Source organism: Plectropomus leopardus, chromosome 11, assembly GCF_026936395.1.
Source record: "Plectropomus leopardus strain MGB_pleo_1.0 chromosome 11, ASM2693639v1, whole genome shotgun sequence".
NCBI lineage: Eukaryota > Metazoa > Chordata > Actinopteri > Perciformes > Serranidae > Plectropomus > Plectropomus leopardus.
The window spans coordinates 16,192,421-16,208,569 of record NC_142186.1 but is presented as its reverse complement, the minus strand read 5'-3'; the positions used below and the strand labels follow the sequence as shown (position 1 = coordinate 16,208,569).

Here is a 16,149-nt window from a genome sequence, read left to right as displayed (position 1 = left end):
AAAAGTGACTCTGGAAGACCTTAAAGCAACATTCTCACTTTTCTGAACACAGAAGTGACAGTCGAGTGTAGTCAAGAGTCCAACCTCAGCTGCAACGGTCCATCTATTGTGATCACTGGCCTTTAGGCTGTTTTTCTTCAGTTTTCAATTTCAATAATTACAGGCAAACTGGCTTTTTTTTTAAAAAAGTATAACCCTGGGCACAGAATAAACACAGTCAGTGCCAAGGAAACGATTCAACACACTGTGATGATACTCGATTTTGTGTGGCTATTTCACCTAAAAGGGGGGAAAAAATCACAAAGCCACAGTCTAAAAGACTTAATCTTATTAGGCAGGATCTCAGCGCATTATTTATTTTCCTTTTGGTGAACAATATATCCTCCATGACCTGAGTTTTTTTTAACCCCTGTTGTGACCCCATCAGAGTCAAATTTACAAATATTCCTCTCCTCTCCTACAGGTTTGTGTCAGCTGTTGTCCACACTGCCGACCATTTTCATTGCTGGATCTTTGCCTGTCTGAACACGTGGTCAACATGCATCTCTTCACTGTTACCAGGAGGGAGTAGTCAGAATGAATGATCCCAAATATTGCAAATTTATTGTATGTTCTACATTATGATTTGATATTGGTCTACTTAAAGTCAGTTTAGTTCAAATAAAGCTAACATAAGGTTTTGTTTTGCAATTCCTAAGACTTTACGTGGTAAATAAATTTCGAATGAAAATTTGAAAAGAATAAACCCGCAAGAAACAAAAAAAGTTCAAACAAAACTGATCATTTTATTAACCAAATGTTACAGTTCCACTGTTACATCCTACAAAATACAAACAAGTTTGTTCATACAAGCACTGCTTGTAAATGTCTACACAACCTACGGGTCTCAATGCAGATTGCTAAATGAACGACCCCCTGACTATGGCAACATGGTTCCTCAAAAACTCACAACCTATGTACAGCTTCAACGCTCAATAACAAAAAAATAAATAAAACATCAAAAGGCCTTTCATCTAATGGTTTTTCATGCTGCTAAACCGTCTCTGACACGGCTGCAATCCTTAGTCACGTGCTGCCCCCTAGTGGCACAAACTAACTCCTGCTATTTACTGTTAATGTACTCCATCACAGGTTTAAGTCTTATGACAAAAGAGAAGGAAAAGTTCACAGCCATGAAAATCAGAATGTAAAGAGGCCTCATCAACATTCCTTAAACATTAAGTCTGCTTGAAAAAGTCCATACATTGAGCCTGGAACCACCAACACACTCAATAACAGGCAATATACGATCGATGTGCCCCGAGGCAAAGAAAAACAGATGCTCGCACATACTGAAAGCATCTCATTAGATCACGTTAACAGGAAACAGTGTGTCAGAGATAAATACTGCATCCAAGCAGCACATTTGATTCAAATTAAATACGTGCTTTTGACAGCCAACAAATTAGATAAAATCAACGACGTGGACATAAATTATGTGTAGGAACTATTTGATCCAATAGTAATGTGAAAAGTATTTGAACAAAATGACTCAATTTATCTGTTTTAAAGTTTCCTCCTCTCCAAAAGTGATACACCTCACAAAAATAAAATATTTACCAATTAGCCTTAGCGCATGTGATATACAAGACATGCAGAATTGATTACAAAATACAGCAAAAAGACTTTGATATGCAAACATTAGCGATGAAATTAAAACTTGTGCTCCTTCTTCAAACTGATTGCTCATTCATTTAAATACTGTCAAGCTGGATCCACCTGATGACACTGCGATGATCTAGATCAAGATGACTGGAAATGGCAGGACATCGAGTAAGGCCAACTCTTTAGTTGATAATCCTGAAGTAACTCGCTATCCAGTTCAGTAAATCCAAACATTTGTGTCTGTACTTTTTGCATCCACACTCACACTGTATATATTCCCAGACTTATATACCTGTTTGCATAATATATTAGCAAGAACATAAACACTGCCGAGGTGACGTATAAGCTTGAGGTTCTGTGGAAGGTGTGGAGGCATGTTCTGGGTGTCTCAATAAAAAGGTGTTAAAAATATATCTCTATATTGTGCTTCAGAGTATTACTAAGATTTACCTTCATCTTGAAGGACACATGTAGTAGGACATTGGGTGATAAAACTCACATAACATAAAAACCCTCCATGTAATCAGCTCATCAGAACATCTTGAGATACCAAACACACAACATGACCACCACCACTGTGAAAAAGTTCGTTGTAGCCACAGATAGAAAGCGCCACTGAGTATGCTACTTCTGTTCTCTTACTTGGCGCCCTCAGGGTAGCGGGATGAAGCCAATGTCAGGTGCATCGCCCAGAATCAAGGTGGTGCGGCTCAGCGACGGGGAGGGCGAAGCCAGGCGGAAGGCTGGGTTGATTGAGTGCAGCGAGTCCCTCCTCTTGCTGCTTCTGCTGAAAGGCGGGCAAGGAGCGGACATGGGCTGGCGGGAGTGCTGTCGTGAGCAGCCAGCAGAGAGTGAAGGCTCTGTGGAAGGTTCCACCGTGCTGGAAATCTCCAGGTCCAGAGGGGTGGTCTTTGGGGTGCCAGGGGGGCACAGGCCGTGAGAGTCGTAGGAGTGGACCATCCTCTCCAGCATGTCCTTGGTGCTCTGAGTGCACTGTGTGGAGATAAGGGAGAAACGGAGATGTCAAGAAAAATCAAACATCATTGGTTTGTGTTATGAAAGGCGAAGCTGCAATGACGGTAAAAACCAGCACAGACATGTATAGAAGTATCTGCAGTGTGATGAAAACGATTAGTTGAGAACTCATCAATCACAGTGGAAGCAACGATAGCACTAATGGCAGTGAGATTTAAATGGAGAAGCACGGAAGAAGTGTGTTAGACAATGCAACATTGACTGAAACATGTGCGGGGAAGCTGCTTCTTACTGTCTTTCACTAGGCTCTGATAAAAGTAGAAAGGAAAATAGACTTTTACAGACTTGCATTCCCTTGTACCACCTTACATGCACAATAACGCCCCAGATACATGAGAAAAAAACATCTCATGTAACTACAGAGTAAAAGAGTAAGTTTAGGCCTCAAACACGAGCTCCATCCCACACTGAGTGAGCGATTGTTATTGAGTCGGGACTGAATGGTAGTGAAGCATGCACATTCACAGGTGAAGCAGCGCACCCATCCATCAACACCATCACCAATCACAAGATCTGCCCCCAACTGCGATTATGCAGAAAATATCTTAGAAAAGAAATAGCTGGTTAGTGATTACAAACCTGAACACAAACTATGTTATGAAAAAAAAAAGACACAGCAAATGGCAAGTGAAGAGATGTTGTGATTGGTTTAATGTTCAACCCTACTCTTACCATCAACCGTCTACATGCAGCAGTGCCCTTCAGGCTGTGCAGGACAAAGCAAAATCCTGACAGTTCTCCTCCTAGCGGGGTGGAATGGATACAGTACAACACTGAGAGTCAGATCTTGCATTTTGAAATTATGTTACAGGCATACAAAAGCAAATGTTTGTAATAAATAAACCCGTATGGTCACTAACTTATACCTACTGAAAAAAAAGGGAAACATCAGAAAAAACAACTTTTCCAAAACATGTTAAAATTTGCAGTCAGGCATGTGAAGACTTGAAAAAATAAAGAGCCAAAGTAGATTCAAAACACAGACCAAGATCTCAAAATACAAAAATAATGTTTATTTAGGACAAAAAAGAACACTTTTTTAGGCAAATAAAATTATGTAAAATAGAAGTAAAAGTAGATTTAAAAAATTAAGAAAAATAGCGAATAATATATGTAAGACATTTGATATGACGACTATATTGAATGACAAATGTATTCAAGGCATGTGACACATGATCTGTGATAAAGTGCTGATAAATCGAATACAAAATACGATCTGAAACCATTCACATGACCGTCGAAAAAGGAGTAATTAAGTCCCTTCACCACAACATACAAGCAAACCCAGTAATACAGTGACGAGGTAGATACAACAACACGTTGAATTGTAAGTGTAAGCAAACACAAATACCAGTGAAATATCAAAAAGGTGCAACAATGAATGAGTTTACTGTCCCACAGCACAAACGGACCAGAGTATATCTGCATCAGTCTTGACAGTGTGACTCAGCAACGCAACAGTAACCTGAACAAATGGTTAAATTTCTGGCTGTTGAGACTTAAAACTCTCTGCCCGCTTTTCTGCATTTTTAACTACTCAATGATGCCCAACAGTGTCACATCTGGTTTCCAAGACATTTTGTTCTAAAGCTGAAACGAATGGCACGGCAGTGTTATTTCAGCGCGCTGCGTGCTGATGAATTACCTCTTCAGTAGTCATAATTAGCTAACTCCATCATGTCTGCTGTGGATACTTGCTTTAATATTACATGTCAGTTCCAAGTCGTTGTTGGCTGAGCCTGAAAAATGTTGTTCCAGTGCAGTCAGAGACTATCTGACAGGCCATTAACAACTGAAAACCGATGCTCTCCTTTCTTTTCCATGAACAATATGTATAATATGCACAGCTTTCATAACATTTGGCAGAGATTTAAAGCACCGCGTGTCTACTTGAGGGACTGAAGCTGGAAGTCTGGAGGATGAAGGAGTGGACACACAGAGTGGAGAAGGCACACAGGGGTCAGCCTAACAACAACACAGGAGCTATGGGACAGTTAACACTTGGGAGGGGACCACAAGCTGGTTCATCCTACCATGTGTGCGTCATTCTTGGCCCCGAAGGGAGGCAGCTCTATCTCCGAGGCTGAAGCAGTGGGGGTCGCCTCATCAAAAGGCAGGAAACCTCTTCTGTCAATCAAACTAGAGAACAAAACAGAAGATTACGGACTGTTCATCTGGCTTTTTTAACCAATATTGAAAAATGTGTCGGGGGTACAAATGTCACTTTACTCACCTCGGGGGCATGGGGCCACATAAGGTCGCACAGCAATTTGTTATAATACTGTTGTAACTGTACGGGTTCCCAGAATCCTCTGCACACCTTTTACTTGACCAGGAGCCCTTTATCTGCACAGTGAATAAATGAAGTCAGTTAATGGATAAAGTGAATTTTAGCATGATGAGCTAAGCTGTATTGTTGTATTGAGGGGCAGGAGGACTTACGTCTTCATTTGTTGTGAGGTTGGAGGCTACTAAGTATGTATGGAAGCCTGAGAGGCCCAGAATAGACCAGATGGAGAAGAAACAAATCACCAACTCCACCACAGTGCACGAGGAAGAGTCAAGGCATAATATCAACATTATCAAGGGTTATTTAAGACAGATGGATATTTAGGCTAATGATTAAAATCTAAGACAAGACTGACTGTGTGTGTGTGTGTGTGTGTGTGTGTGTGTGTGTGTGTATCTCAATGTCATGACATACTGAAATAAAACTATTTATGTAATGATGTCATTAATTTAGGTGGGTAATTTTAAAATAAACAGACCATTTTCCAATACTAGATGTATTGAAACCTCAATTACTAAGTAAAATACAAGTACCTCCTAACTGTACTAAGGGCAGAACTTCAGTAAATATGCATTACACTCGACTACAGCAAATATGCAACGACATGTAAACAACAGAATCACTCCCAGCATCATATTATTGCTACACAGACTAATCAGTCTTTCTTTCTGACCTTACAGGCAGCTTCTTGCTGGTTTACCTTGTTTTGAGATACTGTGCAAATCATAAGGGCTTTGGAAATTGGCTAAATTTAGCTTTACTGAATAGTGAATTGTTTGAAACTCCAATCAAGATGTCCCATTATTAAAAACAAATGTTTCAGAGTGAAAGTTATGCCAAGGTCTACAAAATGACTGAGCCATCAGATGGAAGCCCTGGAAACGTGGCATTAACACGACAGGCCCGTTCAGTTTAAGGGGATGTACAAAGTGTGTATTCTGCGGCGTTATACATCCTAAAAGCTAAAAATAGTAAGTCAACTAAGTCTAAAAACAATCACCTAATTTTAACTCACACAGGATAAAAGTCACACGGTAAAAGTCTTGTGCTTGACCCATTCGTCCACCAGGCCTTTACGTGGACTTTTTCATCTGACATTCTGACAGAAAGAACATTAACATTAACCTTAAACTAACCTGCATGTCTTTGGACTGTGGGAGAAAGCCAGAGAAAAATAGGAACAACATGCAATCACCTCACAGTTGGGCCTAAGGGCGAGCCTGGAAGCCTCTTGCTGTGAGGCGACATTGAACAGCTAAGCATTACACCACCGTGCCACCATATCTCATGAGAACATGAGGCAGCAAACCTTCTACTGAACAGCCATCTGCCTAAAAGCACTGCTTTGCTGGTTGCTAACTCTCTGATCCTATTAAACATGGGTTTAGGCTGACAAATGCCTTGTCAACAGTGTGACATGTGTTATTATTTGGCACAAAAGAGCAGCAAATTTTTAAAGATCTCATCTTTCTCATAAACAGACTGGTTATGTGAAAATTTGACATTTTTTAAGGATATCTGGCAGGGCTCTCCTGAATGGCTTGAACAAGGCTTTTACCCGCCTGAGAACCTGGAGAGAAAATAACGAATTAGAAAGAAAACAATCCTTAAGTGGCTCTCGATGACATGACAGAACATCATACAATTACTGAGTGCATTTTTGTCTTTATACTTTGTGAGAATACTTACGCAGGGTAATGTGTGTGACGACACAGCCGAAAATGAAAGATGTCAGAAAAGACAGAGAGATGATAAAGCTGTAGAAAAAGCGGTAATTGCGTTTGCCCACGCAGTTTCCCACCCACGGGCAGTGGTGATCAAATCGTTCTGAGGATAAGAAAAAGTAGAAATGGAGATCAGAGGCACACATAAAGTATATATGAAGTATTTTAGTAGTAAGCCTTTACACGTTCCATATTGTGCATTAAATTATTATAACTCGCATTTATTCCTTTCCTGGAATTACACTGGCATTTTCATCAAAAAATCCAGCTAAAGCACAGACACTAAACTTGCTTTGACTGGGGGCTGCTTTTGTAAACTGGCATGAGGCCAGGGGCCAGTATATTAACAAACATTAATTTTTCATATATAATTAACTAGACCAGACCTCTGATGGGGTCCTCCCCCGGCACATTTTTTTGATATACAATCTCTATTTCAATGCATTTTCCTGCACTCTTGCACCTTATTTACATTTCATTTATTCCATATTTTTATTGTGAATTAGAAAATGGTTGGCAGTTCATCTGCACTCTTTCATGGGCCAGATTTGGTCAGCAGGCCGTAAGCTGAGGATCACTGAGTTAACCCTTTGACACCTGAGCAAATTTGCTTGATTTCTTCAAAAACATGGGATGCCGGCAACAAGTAACATAATAAGGTATGGCCCAAAAATAGCAAGAAATTAGTAAATATTTTCATGCAATAGTTCTTTACTTATGTTAACATACAATTTTGTGAACTCTATGTGCAATATTTAATTTTCATTTTTAAACATTATTATTGGACACTTTGTATTTCATTTTCACTTATTTGATGTTCTGTTGTTGTTTTCTTTTTGCTACTGTATTTTTGGAGCAATGTGGCACAAGAATTTCCTTCTGGATTAATAAAGTTCCATCTTATCTTATCTTATCTTAAAGTTACAAGAAAACTACCTGAAAAAAAAACAAAAAATAGAGAAAAGTTTATAAAATGACCTCAAGAATGTGATAAAGAAATCTTTTTCTGTAACATAATTTTGTTCATATAAATAGGAGTATCGTAGACACTGTTTTTTGGAAAACATTCCCTTGTTTTTGACAATATCTAATAATTCTGCGTGTGTGTGTGTGTGTGGGTACATCAGCTATTCTGTATCTCAATGTTATGACTTGCTGAAATAAGGGAGGGAATAATGTGGTTTTATAACTGTACCTTTTGAATTTGCTACAGTTCAATAAATAGTAAAGACACAGATCAGTGGAGGAAGGTGTGCTGCATAAGGCAAACTCATGGAAACCTGCCAGCAAAACTGCACGGTAAGTTCCTCTTGGTAATTACATCAAGTTGTTAAGTGTAATCAGTGCAGTTAGTATAAGTGGTAATTTCCCACCACATCCTTACCCACACAGTTGTCACACAGGCTGCAGTGGGAGGTCCGAGGAGGGCGGAACATTTTACAAGTGAAGCAGTATTTGAGCTTTACCACCTGCTGGTTGATGAGGATCTCCTTAGTTCGCGGAGGGGGGCGATATGTAGAGGATCCTGAGGTATCTTAAAATAGAGAAGTACAAGGGGAGAGACTCACTGAGACTTGCACATTTAATCAAAACAGCTCCACTGATATAATAAGTAATGAATAAACACAAATAAAGCTATGTCTGTTTTTTGTGATCTTCAGCCATGATACAGAGTAAGCTTCTTAAGTCTTGGTAGGCAGTTCAACATCAAACCAGCCCCCATATGGCAAAGCTCTTTTACCCCATCTGTCCTATAGTAAGCGTGCAATTCCTGGTAGTGTCTTACCTATCTGCTTCTCTATGTCTGCTGCTTCATCTGGTGTGGCCCTAGGCAAGATGCCTGGGTCTGTAAAGCTGGTTCTCAGCAGGGAGATGACCACAAACACAAAGAGCACCCCACCAATCACAGGTATGAAGATGGTGAGGTGCTTCACCAGGAATGGGCAACTGGAAAAGGAAAAAGATGAATTTGTTTCACTCTGCCTCAGGCAAAAATAACTTTAATTCCTGAATATATTATCATGAAAGATCCTACAACACAAGAAATGAAGGATACAGATTTGACAACACACATGCACATTGGAAAGGCCATACACCTTCTGTAACAATATGGTAGCAACATTAGAACTTTTCTTTATTCAATGTGTACATGTGACTATGTTCTGGACTGATTTTCGTTTGGATCTCCAAAGACATGTTAGCAAGAACATTCCACTCAAAGAACCTGATTGATTAACAATATTTTTTTAAATCCCAATTTTTTTCCCAATTTATAATATACAATAAAATACATTTTAATAAATAAAATATTTTTTAAAGAAACTTCCCTCATGCACCACTTTCATAAAACCAGATCAAATGTGTATTTTATACTACATTTAACTAAAGAGTATGTAATAAAAAAATAACTAAAACGATTCATTTGTACAAATCTTGTAGCATTGTACTATAATTAATTAGGAAAACCCCCGTGTATATTCATATTTGTGTCTACTTTTATTTCATTTTATTTTTGTCGGTCTGGTTTGTACCTATTTGTGTCATCATTTTCAAGTGTAAATTTTAGTATTGACCACTGAAAAATACCTCTTATGATGCATTCAAGGCTCACTGGAAAGAAACGTACAAATGGACATTTCTTGTTACTCACTCAAATGCAAAGAAAAGGCCACACGTGACAACAATAAGGCCCAGTGTCAGAGGAAGGACACCGCTCTGTCTAGCCAGGATGATCCGTCCATCGCAGAAAAACCTGTTCTTCCCCGGGAACACCTCCCATTTCCTCAGCGACCGCTGCACCTTCTTCTCGGTATGATTCAGTGCGGACGCGGGGGACACCGACAGCGCCCGTGGGTCGATCTGTTGATACTCGCAGTTCTTCATCTTGTAAACTGTATCGACACGGTTCGGAGGTAGCTAAAGGCACACACAAAACTATTGTTTCTCCGTCGCGTTTTCAAGAGACTGTACTCTCAAGGTTCAGTCATTGTACGGTGATATGTCGCCTGCTCGGTTAGCGTTCAGTTGCCCATCCTGAAAGCTAACGCTAACTTAGCTAGCTAGAGAAACAGCAACGGCATTCTTCTCCGTGGCAGTTTCACAAGCTGAATCTGTCCCCGAGTTGATTCAAGGTTAACTACCATTGTTGGCAGTCAAGTTAAAGCGTTTCATAAATATCAGTGCTCATTTTGGTTATGGTAAGTCGCCTTTTACAAAAAAAAATTCAACACAAACAGACGGGCTTCGGCTCAGGCTTCTTGCGGCAGTTAACGTTTCCTTTTTTACCGTCAGCCGATGTACGTCACGAGGAGGATGTTGACGTACTCACTGCTGATATGTAAACGCACACACATGTCAGGTGTGCACAGCGATGATTTGTAGATCAGTGGCAAACATGAGCGCCCGCAGAATGATTAGCGTTATCTGTGTGGATTGGCAGAGGCGGCTCAAGGTGCTGTTTTCCCCACATGGATGAATTAAATCCCACATAGAAAATATTTTTTTAAAAATGGCAGTTAAGCAAAACAATTTATAACCTTGTTGCTGGTTTTTGTTTTTTGTTTTTTTTTGTTTTTGCACTACTCAAGGCCACAGTAGTTTATAGTTTAGTAGTTTAGTTTATAGTTTAGGAGTGACACTGGTACTTCTCAGGGGCATAGCATATGTGTGTGTGTGTGTGTGTGTGTGTGTGTGTGTGTGTGTGTGTTTGTGTGTGTGTGTGTGTGTGTGTGTGTGTGTGTGTGTGTGTGTATAGTAGGGGAAAATGCCCAGATTATAATGATTATAAATTACATTTATAATCATTATAATTATATATTTAAATTAGGTTACACAAACATACACATACATATATGTATAAATATATATATATATACACACATACACGCACACACATATATATATTTGAAAAAATCAAGCCAGTTTGCCTAGGTTTCAAAGTGTTAAGGGGCTTTAGACAGCTTCTGCTATTTTTTAAATTTTTTTTTGGTAATTTCAAAGTTCAGCCTTTCAACTGATTTATTTAGCCTTTTTTTAGTTATGGCGCTAGATAGTTGGAAATAAAAATTTGCAAACAAAACCAAACTTTTCTTAACAGCCTTCTAGAGGGATTGTTTTAACAGCAGCCTCTAGTGGTTTTAATGATGTCTGCAAGCATCAGGGATAACTAGGGGATTGACATTATTTGCAGCACAAATAAACCATAAAGACAGACAAAAACCAGTTTAACATACATAAATTCATTTTGTTCACCATTTAGTTTAATATTAAATTCAAGGCTAAACTTCAAGGCAGCCATTGTTCTTTACAACAAAATACAATAAAGCAGTTTTCCATTAATGCATCGAGAAAAAGAAAAATTGAGGATCCCTTTACAGCAACAAAAACTTTATTATTATTTTTTATTCATATCCCAAACCATAACTTGGAATAATTCTTCCAAACATGCAGTGCAATATTAAACTACAAAGTAAATAAAATGCTTTGTTTCAGCAAGAAATTTAGAGAAAAAAATTTTTTTTTTTCAATTAGAACCATAGTCTTTCCAATATTTACAACTAAACAGTGTTCACTAATTTTTCAGGAATATTTTACATTGACTTTCTTCTCAAACTGTCACAAACATATTTAATTGAGATGTTCAAACCAGATTTGTTGACTATTGCATGAATAAATCAGCATCAAAGATGTAATCACTTCAGTTCTATGTTGGACTGAGCCACATATTAATACATATTTAACTTTTATTTACATCATATATATTTACTCAAAAACAAATGAATGATTACATATTTTTAATTAATGTGGCATGGACAAAATGTTGCATTCATGTATATGTTTATTTTCTTTTAATTGAACAATTACTGGAATAACAAAAATGAACTTCTGATAATATACACCTGTGTGTTCATATGGTTAAAATATGGTATACAGCTCAGTCCTACATAGAAATATTGCATTTAAAGCTCAGAGTTATGTCTCAAGTCATGTCCATGGCAAGAAGTTACAGTGCAGTGCAAGGCCCAGCACCCAGTAAGAGAGGAAGTATCCCAGGACACTCTGTGTGGTCTGAGAGCAGGCTTTAAAGTGTGGCAGCAGTGCAGTGATGGGGTTTTGAGGTGTGTGCTTGCATCCATTTCTGGAATATGTATGTAGCTGCACGTTGGGATTTGACGTCTTCCTCCGATGGAGAAGTGGCTCATTGAGAAGGAGCAGGTGAGCGCTTATCCAGAAGGGCACGGGAGATGAGGAGGCCATGAATCTGGTTAGGACCTAGAAATGTAGATTAAAAATGGGAATGAGTGGAAATCAGTAGTTGTTCCTCACACCCAGACAGATTATAACCTTGCACAAGAAGGTAATTATATCATTTCCTTACCTGCACATGCATGCACAGTGTCCCAAACACCAGAAGTACTGTTGAATGCACAATGTATACAAACACTCTGGGGTTGAACATTCCAGGTATGGGTTTGTCTAGTCCTTTATTTGCACCTGTCTCCCAAAGTCCCAGTCTCAGACACAGTTCTGGATTGGCTTGAAAATATGCATAAGCTGCAATTATGCCGAGAGTAGCCATAGGTAAAGCCAGAATGAAGTTTGGTATCTGCTTTAACTCAAAGTAGCGGAGGAAGCCCACATCCCAGTAAACATCCTGGATATGAGAATAAAGCACAGGGAGAGGTCTCATGCACCAGAGCGGCGGTGGACCATTTTCATCTGGAACCCGGTAGCCCTTCAGCTCACCCAGCGTCAGAAGAGCAGGGGGGATACGTTCCAAGGAAACAGATGGTGTGCAAAATGTCCTATACCCATAGTACTGGAACGCACAGAAGGGAAGGGCGATGATTGCAGTTCCCAAGAGAGAGGTGAGCAGGAGACGGATGATGGCCCAAATATAGTGGAGGACTTTACTGTGGCCTTTTGTCGTTGTTCGATATACGCGAATCTGGGAAATAGCATGCAGCGAAGGAAGATATAGCAGAAATCCTATGTTAACCAGTCCATTAGATCGTGCTGCAGTGGCTATACTGAGAGCCAGGCAGGCTCGGAAGGTGAACCCTTTCTCCAGGAGGAAGAGACCGCCGAATGTGAGCGCAGCAAACAGGCTCTCTGAGTACGCAGCGGTCATGAAAACATTGGCAGGTGTGATGCAGTAGAGCAGGCTGGAGAGCAGAGCAAGACGTCTGTCCTGAAGAACTATCCTACTGAGCGCATACAGGGCGACCACACTCAACAGGAAGAGGGCGCTGTTCCCCAGAGCCACAGCCACCAGCAAACGCCCACGCACGCTCAGCCAGCTGCTCAGGGGCCACAGCAGCGTCTCTGCCAGGCCCCGGAGGACGACGGGGAAGAGGGGGAAGAAAGCAAAGTTATGCTCATAGAGGTATCCTCTCTCAGCGATGAAGAGGAAGTGCTCGGCATCCCAGTGAGAGAGGCCACCCAGCAACCACTCCACTGCAGAGTCCAGGTACAGAGGCTCCTCTGTCCGTGGCGGCCTGAATGCATCAGCATCGTGGTCAGGGATTACAGCATTGAAAACAGCCTGAGGAGAAATATTTAACAGTATTAAAAATCGTAAAACAAATTTTGTCGTACAGAGAAACACATGCATATAGTCACTTTGTCTGTGACCTACTCACCACACAGAGCATGTACTCCTCTCAGCACGATTCATTAGCTACCACCAGTAATGGAATGTAACTAAGTACATTTACTCAAGTACTGTACTTAAGAATTAATTTGAAGTACTAGAACTTTACTTAAGTCTGTTCTTTTCATGTTTTTTTTATACTTTTACTCAACTAAATTTCAGGTGGAAATATTGTACTTTTTACTTTCTCACTACATTTATCTGACAGCTATAGTTACTTTACAAATTAAGATTTTTGACGTTATAAATTTATATTACCAAATAGTTTATATAAGTACAGCTGCAACACAATCAGTCGATTCACAGAAAATAATTGCTAACTGCTGCAACAATTACTTCTGACTTTTTTTTATTTTTTTTAATACTTTTGAGTTTTGGAATGTTTTAAAAAAAAATAAAATAAAATAATATATATATATATATATATATATATATATATATATATATATATATATATATATACACTTTAACTTGCTGATCTTATGGCACAGAATATCTAAATTCTGAGGGTCAGTTACTGTAGTTAGCTTTGGTTTAAGTGTTTGTGTTGTTGTGTATATATATATATATACATATATATATATATATATATATATATATATATATTCAGTTTTGTGTGGTTTCTTTTTTATTTGAAGTTTGAGGTGTTTTTTGTACACACACATACACACACACAAACACACATATATATATTCCCCTGATTATATTTACTTTTATAAAATTAGTACATTCAATGCATGACTTTTAATTGCAACAGAGTATTTTCACAAGGTGATATTGGCACTTTTACTTTCGTGAAAAATCTGAATACTTCTTTCACCACTGGTAGCCAGTGCCAAAGAGACTTACACATCGAGGTAAATTAGGGTTAATAACAGGGTTTATAGCGATAAAAAAAAAAAGGGGGGGGGAGCAGTTGGATTATCATATATCAGCACATCCAAAATAGCCAAAACTTACCTGCAAAAACAGTGACAGACCCCTGGTGACTGTGGCAAACTCCAGAACTGCTCTGACATCCATGGTCATTGATGTGACGGAGAGGATCTTACAGAGCCGCTGGTGACAGGCCTGAGCATTGTCGCTGCTGCGAGACACTCACTGCTGAGTTCGTCATATTTTCTGTGAATCATAGCTGGCTGGGAAAAACCACTCGGTGAATGCGATTCTGGAGGTTTTGCGTTTTCATTGGTTTGACAAATTTAGAAGAGGGTAAACACTAAAAATGATCAGAGAGCTAACTGTCGCAGAGCAGTGTTTGTTTTCAGGTGCAATCTCTGTCCTCACATCCTGCAGCAGCTCGGCTCTGTTTCGAATGGCACTTTTCACTTCCGGTGTTACAAAACGCTCTTCAAAATAAAAGCCCGCATGAAAAGAACCCTTATGAGGTCATTTATAATTCATTATTTCTTTAATCGCGTAAGTGTTGCAAACGTTTATCAATAAGAGTTTAGCTTTATTTGACTTACATTTTATAACCTTACATCGATTTGACACATTGGGACACCGTGTATGAAATATTTTGAGTGACATGTTTTTCTCTCCAGCAGGCGGAGCTCCAAACTGTCTAATGGACTGGTTTATCAAGTGGTGCAGGTATGTTTTTCCTCATTCAAAACGCGAGAACATTGTGTTTGCTTATGTTATTGATCTCTTAGGTTTGATTGGTTTGGCTTTTTTCATATACATGCCTTTTCAATTACTCCCATGTCCCATTTAAAACCACAATTTCCTTTGATTTCTCTTATAGCTGATGTATATTAACCCATTGAAACCTGGAAAAAAAAACTGGCTGGATTTCTCCCCAAAACACGCGAAGAAGGCAATGTACAATTTAAATGACCCAGAAATGATCAAAGAATTAGTAATACGTACAAAAACATTACCTGGAAATTAGCACAACAAAGTCAAAATATAATAATAATAATAATAGTGAAGAAAAAAAGGAAATTACCCGATAAAAGTACTTGAAATAATGATTCTGTAAGATAATTCAAAATCTATAATTCTGATTTTTTCCAAATTTATAGTTATCTGGACATTTTCCCCTAGCTTTTTTTCCCCTCATCTACTAATTTCTTGCAATTTGGGGGACATTTCTTGCCAAGTTGCTCTTTGCCCTTTTCCCACTTATTCAAAAAGGAAGTCAAATCAGTTTGTCAGGGTCTAAATACTTATGAAAAAAATGTCTGACCAGCACAAGAAAAGTGATGTAGATCCAGGTTTTAAAGGGTTAAGACTAACACAAAGTGATTTCTTATGCATTGTTTCTGTTTTGCCCCCGATGAAGCATAATACTGTTTGGATAAATATGAAGTTTATCTAGAGAGAAAGCCTACAGGAGGTCCTCCTCCATCAGGTTTTCTGTTATGTGCATGGGCAATAAGAAGACAGTGGCCCTCTGGGTATTTACATGTTAAAGGGCTCAGCACCTTTCCTACACAGGAGCAAGATATAGAGGTGGTTTGGCTGCTGTTTTGTCATTTTGTGTTTCTCTGTAGTTGGTATGCATCATTTTAGGGCAAACTTTTGTGGGGTCATTTTGGTTTTCCTTGTTTTATCACAATGAGGTCATTTCAGTATTTTTTAGAACAAATTTGAAGGTTCTTTGACTTGTTTTTAAAGCTCTTAATGGTTTGGGACAAGCCTTGCAGACTCTGTGTTATTCAATAATCCTTCATGAGGTCTCAGATCTTCTGCTGTTGGTTTTTTAAATGCACACTGTTATATGCAAAAGAAAAGAGGCTGCTCCGCTTTTGTTAACTATCTCCCAAAATTATGGAATACCTTTTTAAAATCTTTAA

General features: G+C 38.9%; 2 protein-coding genes across 2 annotated transcripts; both read right to left on the bottom strand.

The window, feature by feature from the left end:
* Nucleotides 1-765: 765 nt before the first annotated feature.
* On the bottom strand, nt 766-10,002 carry zdhhc18a (zDHHC palmitoyltransferase 18a). Its single transcript, XM_042489940.2, has 9 exons — nt 9,344-10,002; nt 8,480-8,640; nt 8,078-8,227; nt 6,659-6,796; nt 6,488-6,539; nt 5,122-5,224; nt 4,913-5,025; nt 4,713-4,818; nt 766-2,637 (listed from the first exon to the last, which is right to left on the bottom strand). Exons 1-9 carry the CDS (start codon nt 9,574-9,576, stop codon nt 2,296-2,298), a joined length of 1,398 nt encoding a protein of 465 aa, XP_042345874.1. The 5' UTR covers nt 9,577-10,002; the 3' UTR covers nt 766-2,295.
* A 908-nt stretch (nt 10,003-10,910) lies between these two features.
* Nucleotides 10,911-14,667, bottom strand: pigv (phosphatidylinositol glycan anchor biosynthesis, class V). The gene is made up of 3 exons (XM_042490373.2): nt 14,306-14,667; nt 12,071-13,237; nt 10,911-11,964 (listed from the first exon to the last, which is right to left on the bottom strand). The coding sequence occupies exons 1-3, from the start codon at nt 14,372-14,374 to the stop codon at nt 11,677-11,679; spliced, it is 1,524 nt and encodes a 507-aa protein (XP_042346307.1). The 5' UTR covers nt 14,375-14,667; the 3' UTR covers nt 10,911-11,676.
* Between the last annotated feature and the right edge of the window lie 1,482 nt (nt 14,668-16,149).

Bases quoted from the DNA above. Each gene is read 5' to 3' on its own strand.
- pigv (XM_042490373.2), bottom strand. From the start codon at position 14,374: ATGACCATGGATGTCAGAGCAGTTCTGGAGTTTGCCACAGTCACCAGG. The intron at 13,238-14,305 runs GTAAGTTTTGGC...ATTTCTCCTCAG, and splicing joins GTCTGTCACTGTTTTTGCAG to GCTGTTTTCAATGCTGTAAT. The intron at 11,965-12,070 runs GTAAGGAAATGA...CTACATTTCTAG, and splicing joins CACTGTGCATGCATGTGCAG to GTCCTAACCAGATTCATGGC.
- zdhhc18a (XM_042489940.2), bottom strand. From the start codon at position 9,576: ATGAAGAACTGCGAGTATCAACAGATCGACCCACGGGCGCTGTCGGTG. The intron at 5,225-6,487 runs ATATCCTTAAAA...TTCCTCGTGCAC, and splicing joins ATTCAGGAGAGCCCTGCCAG to TGTGGTGGAGTTGGTGATTT. The intron at 2,638-4,712 runs GTAGGATGAACC...ATCTCCACACAG, and splicing joins CCAAGAATGACGCACACATG to TGCACTCAGAGCACCAAGGA.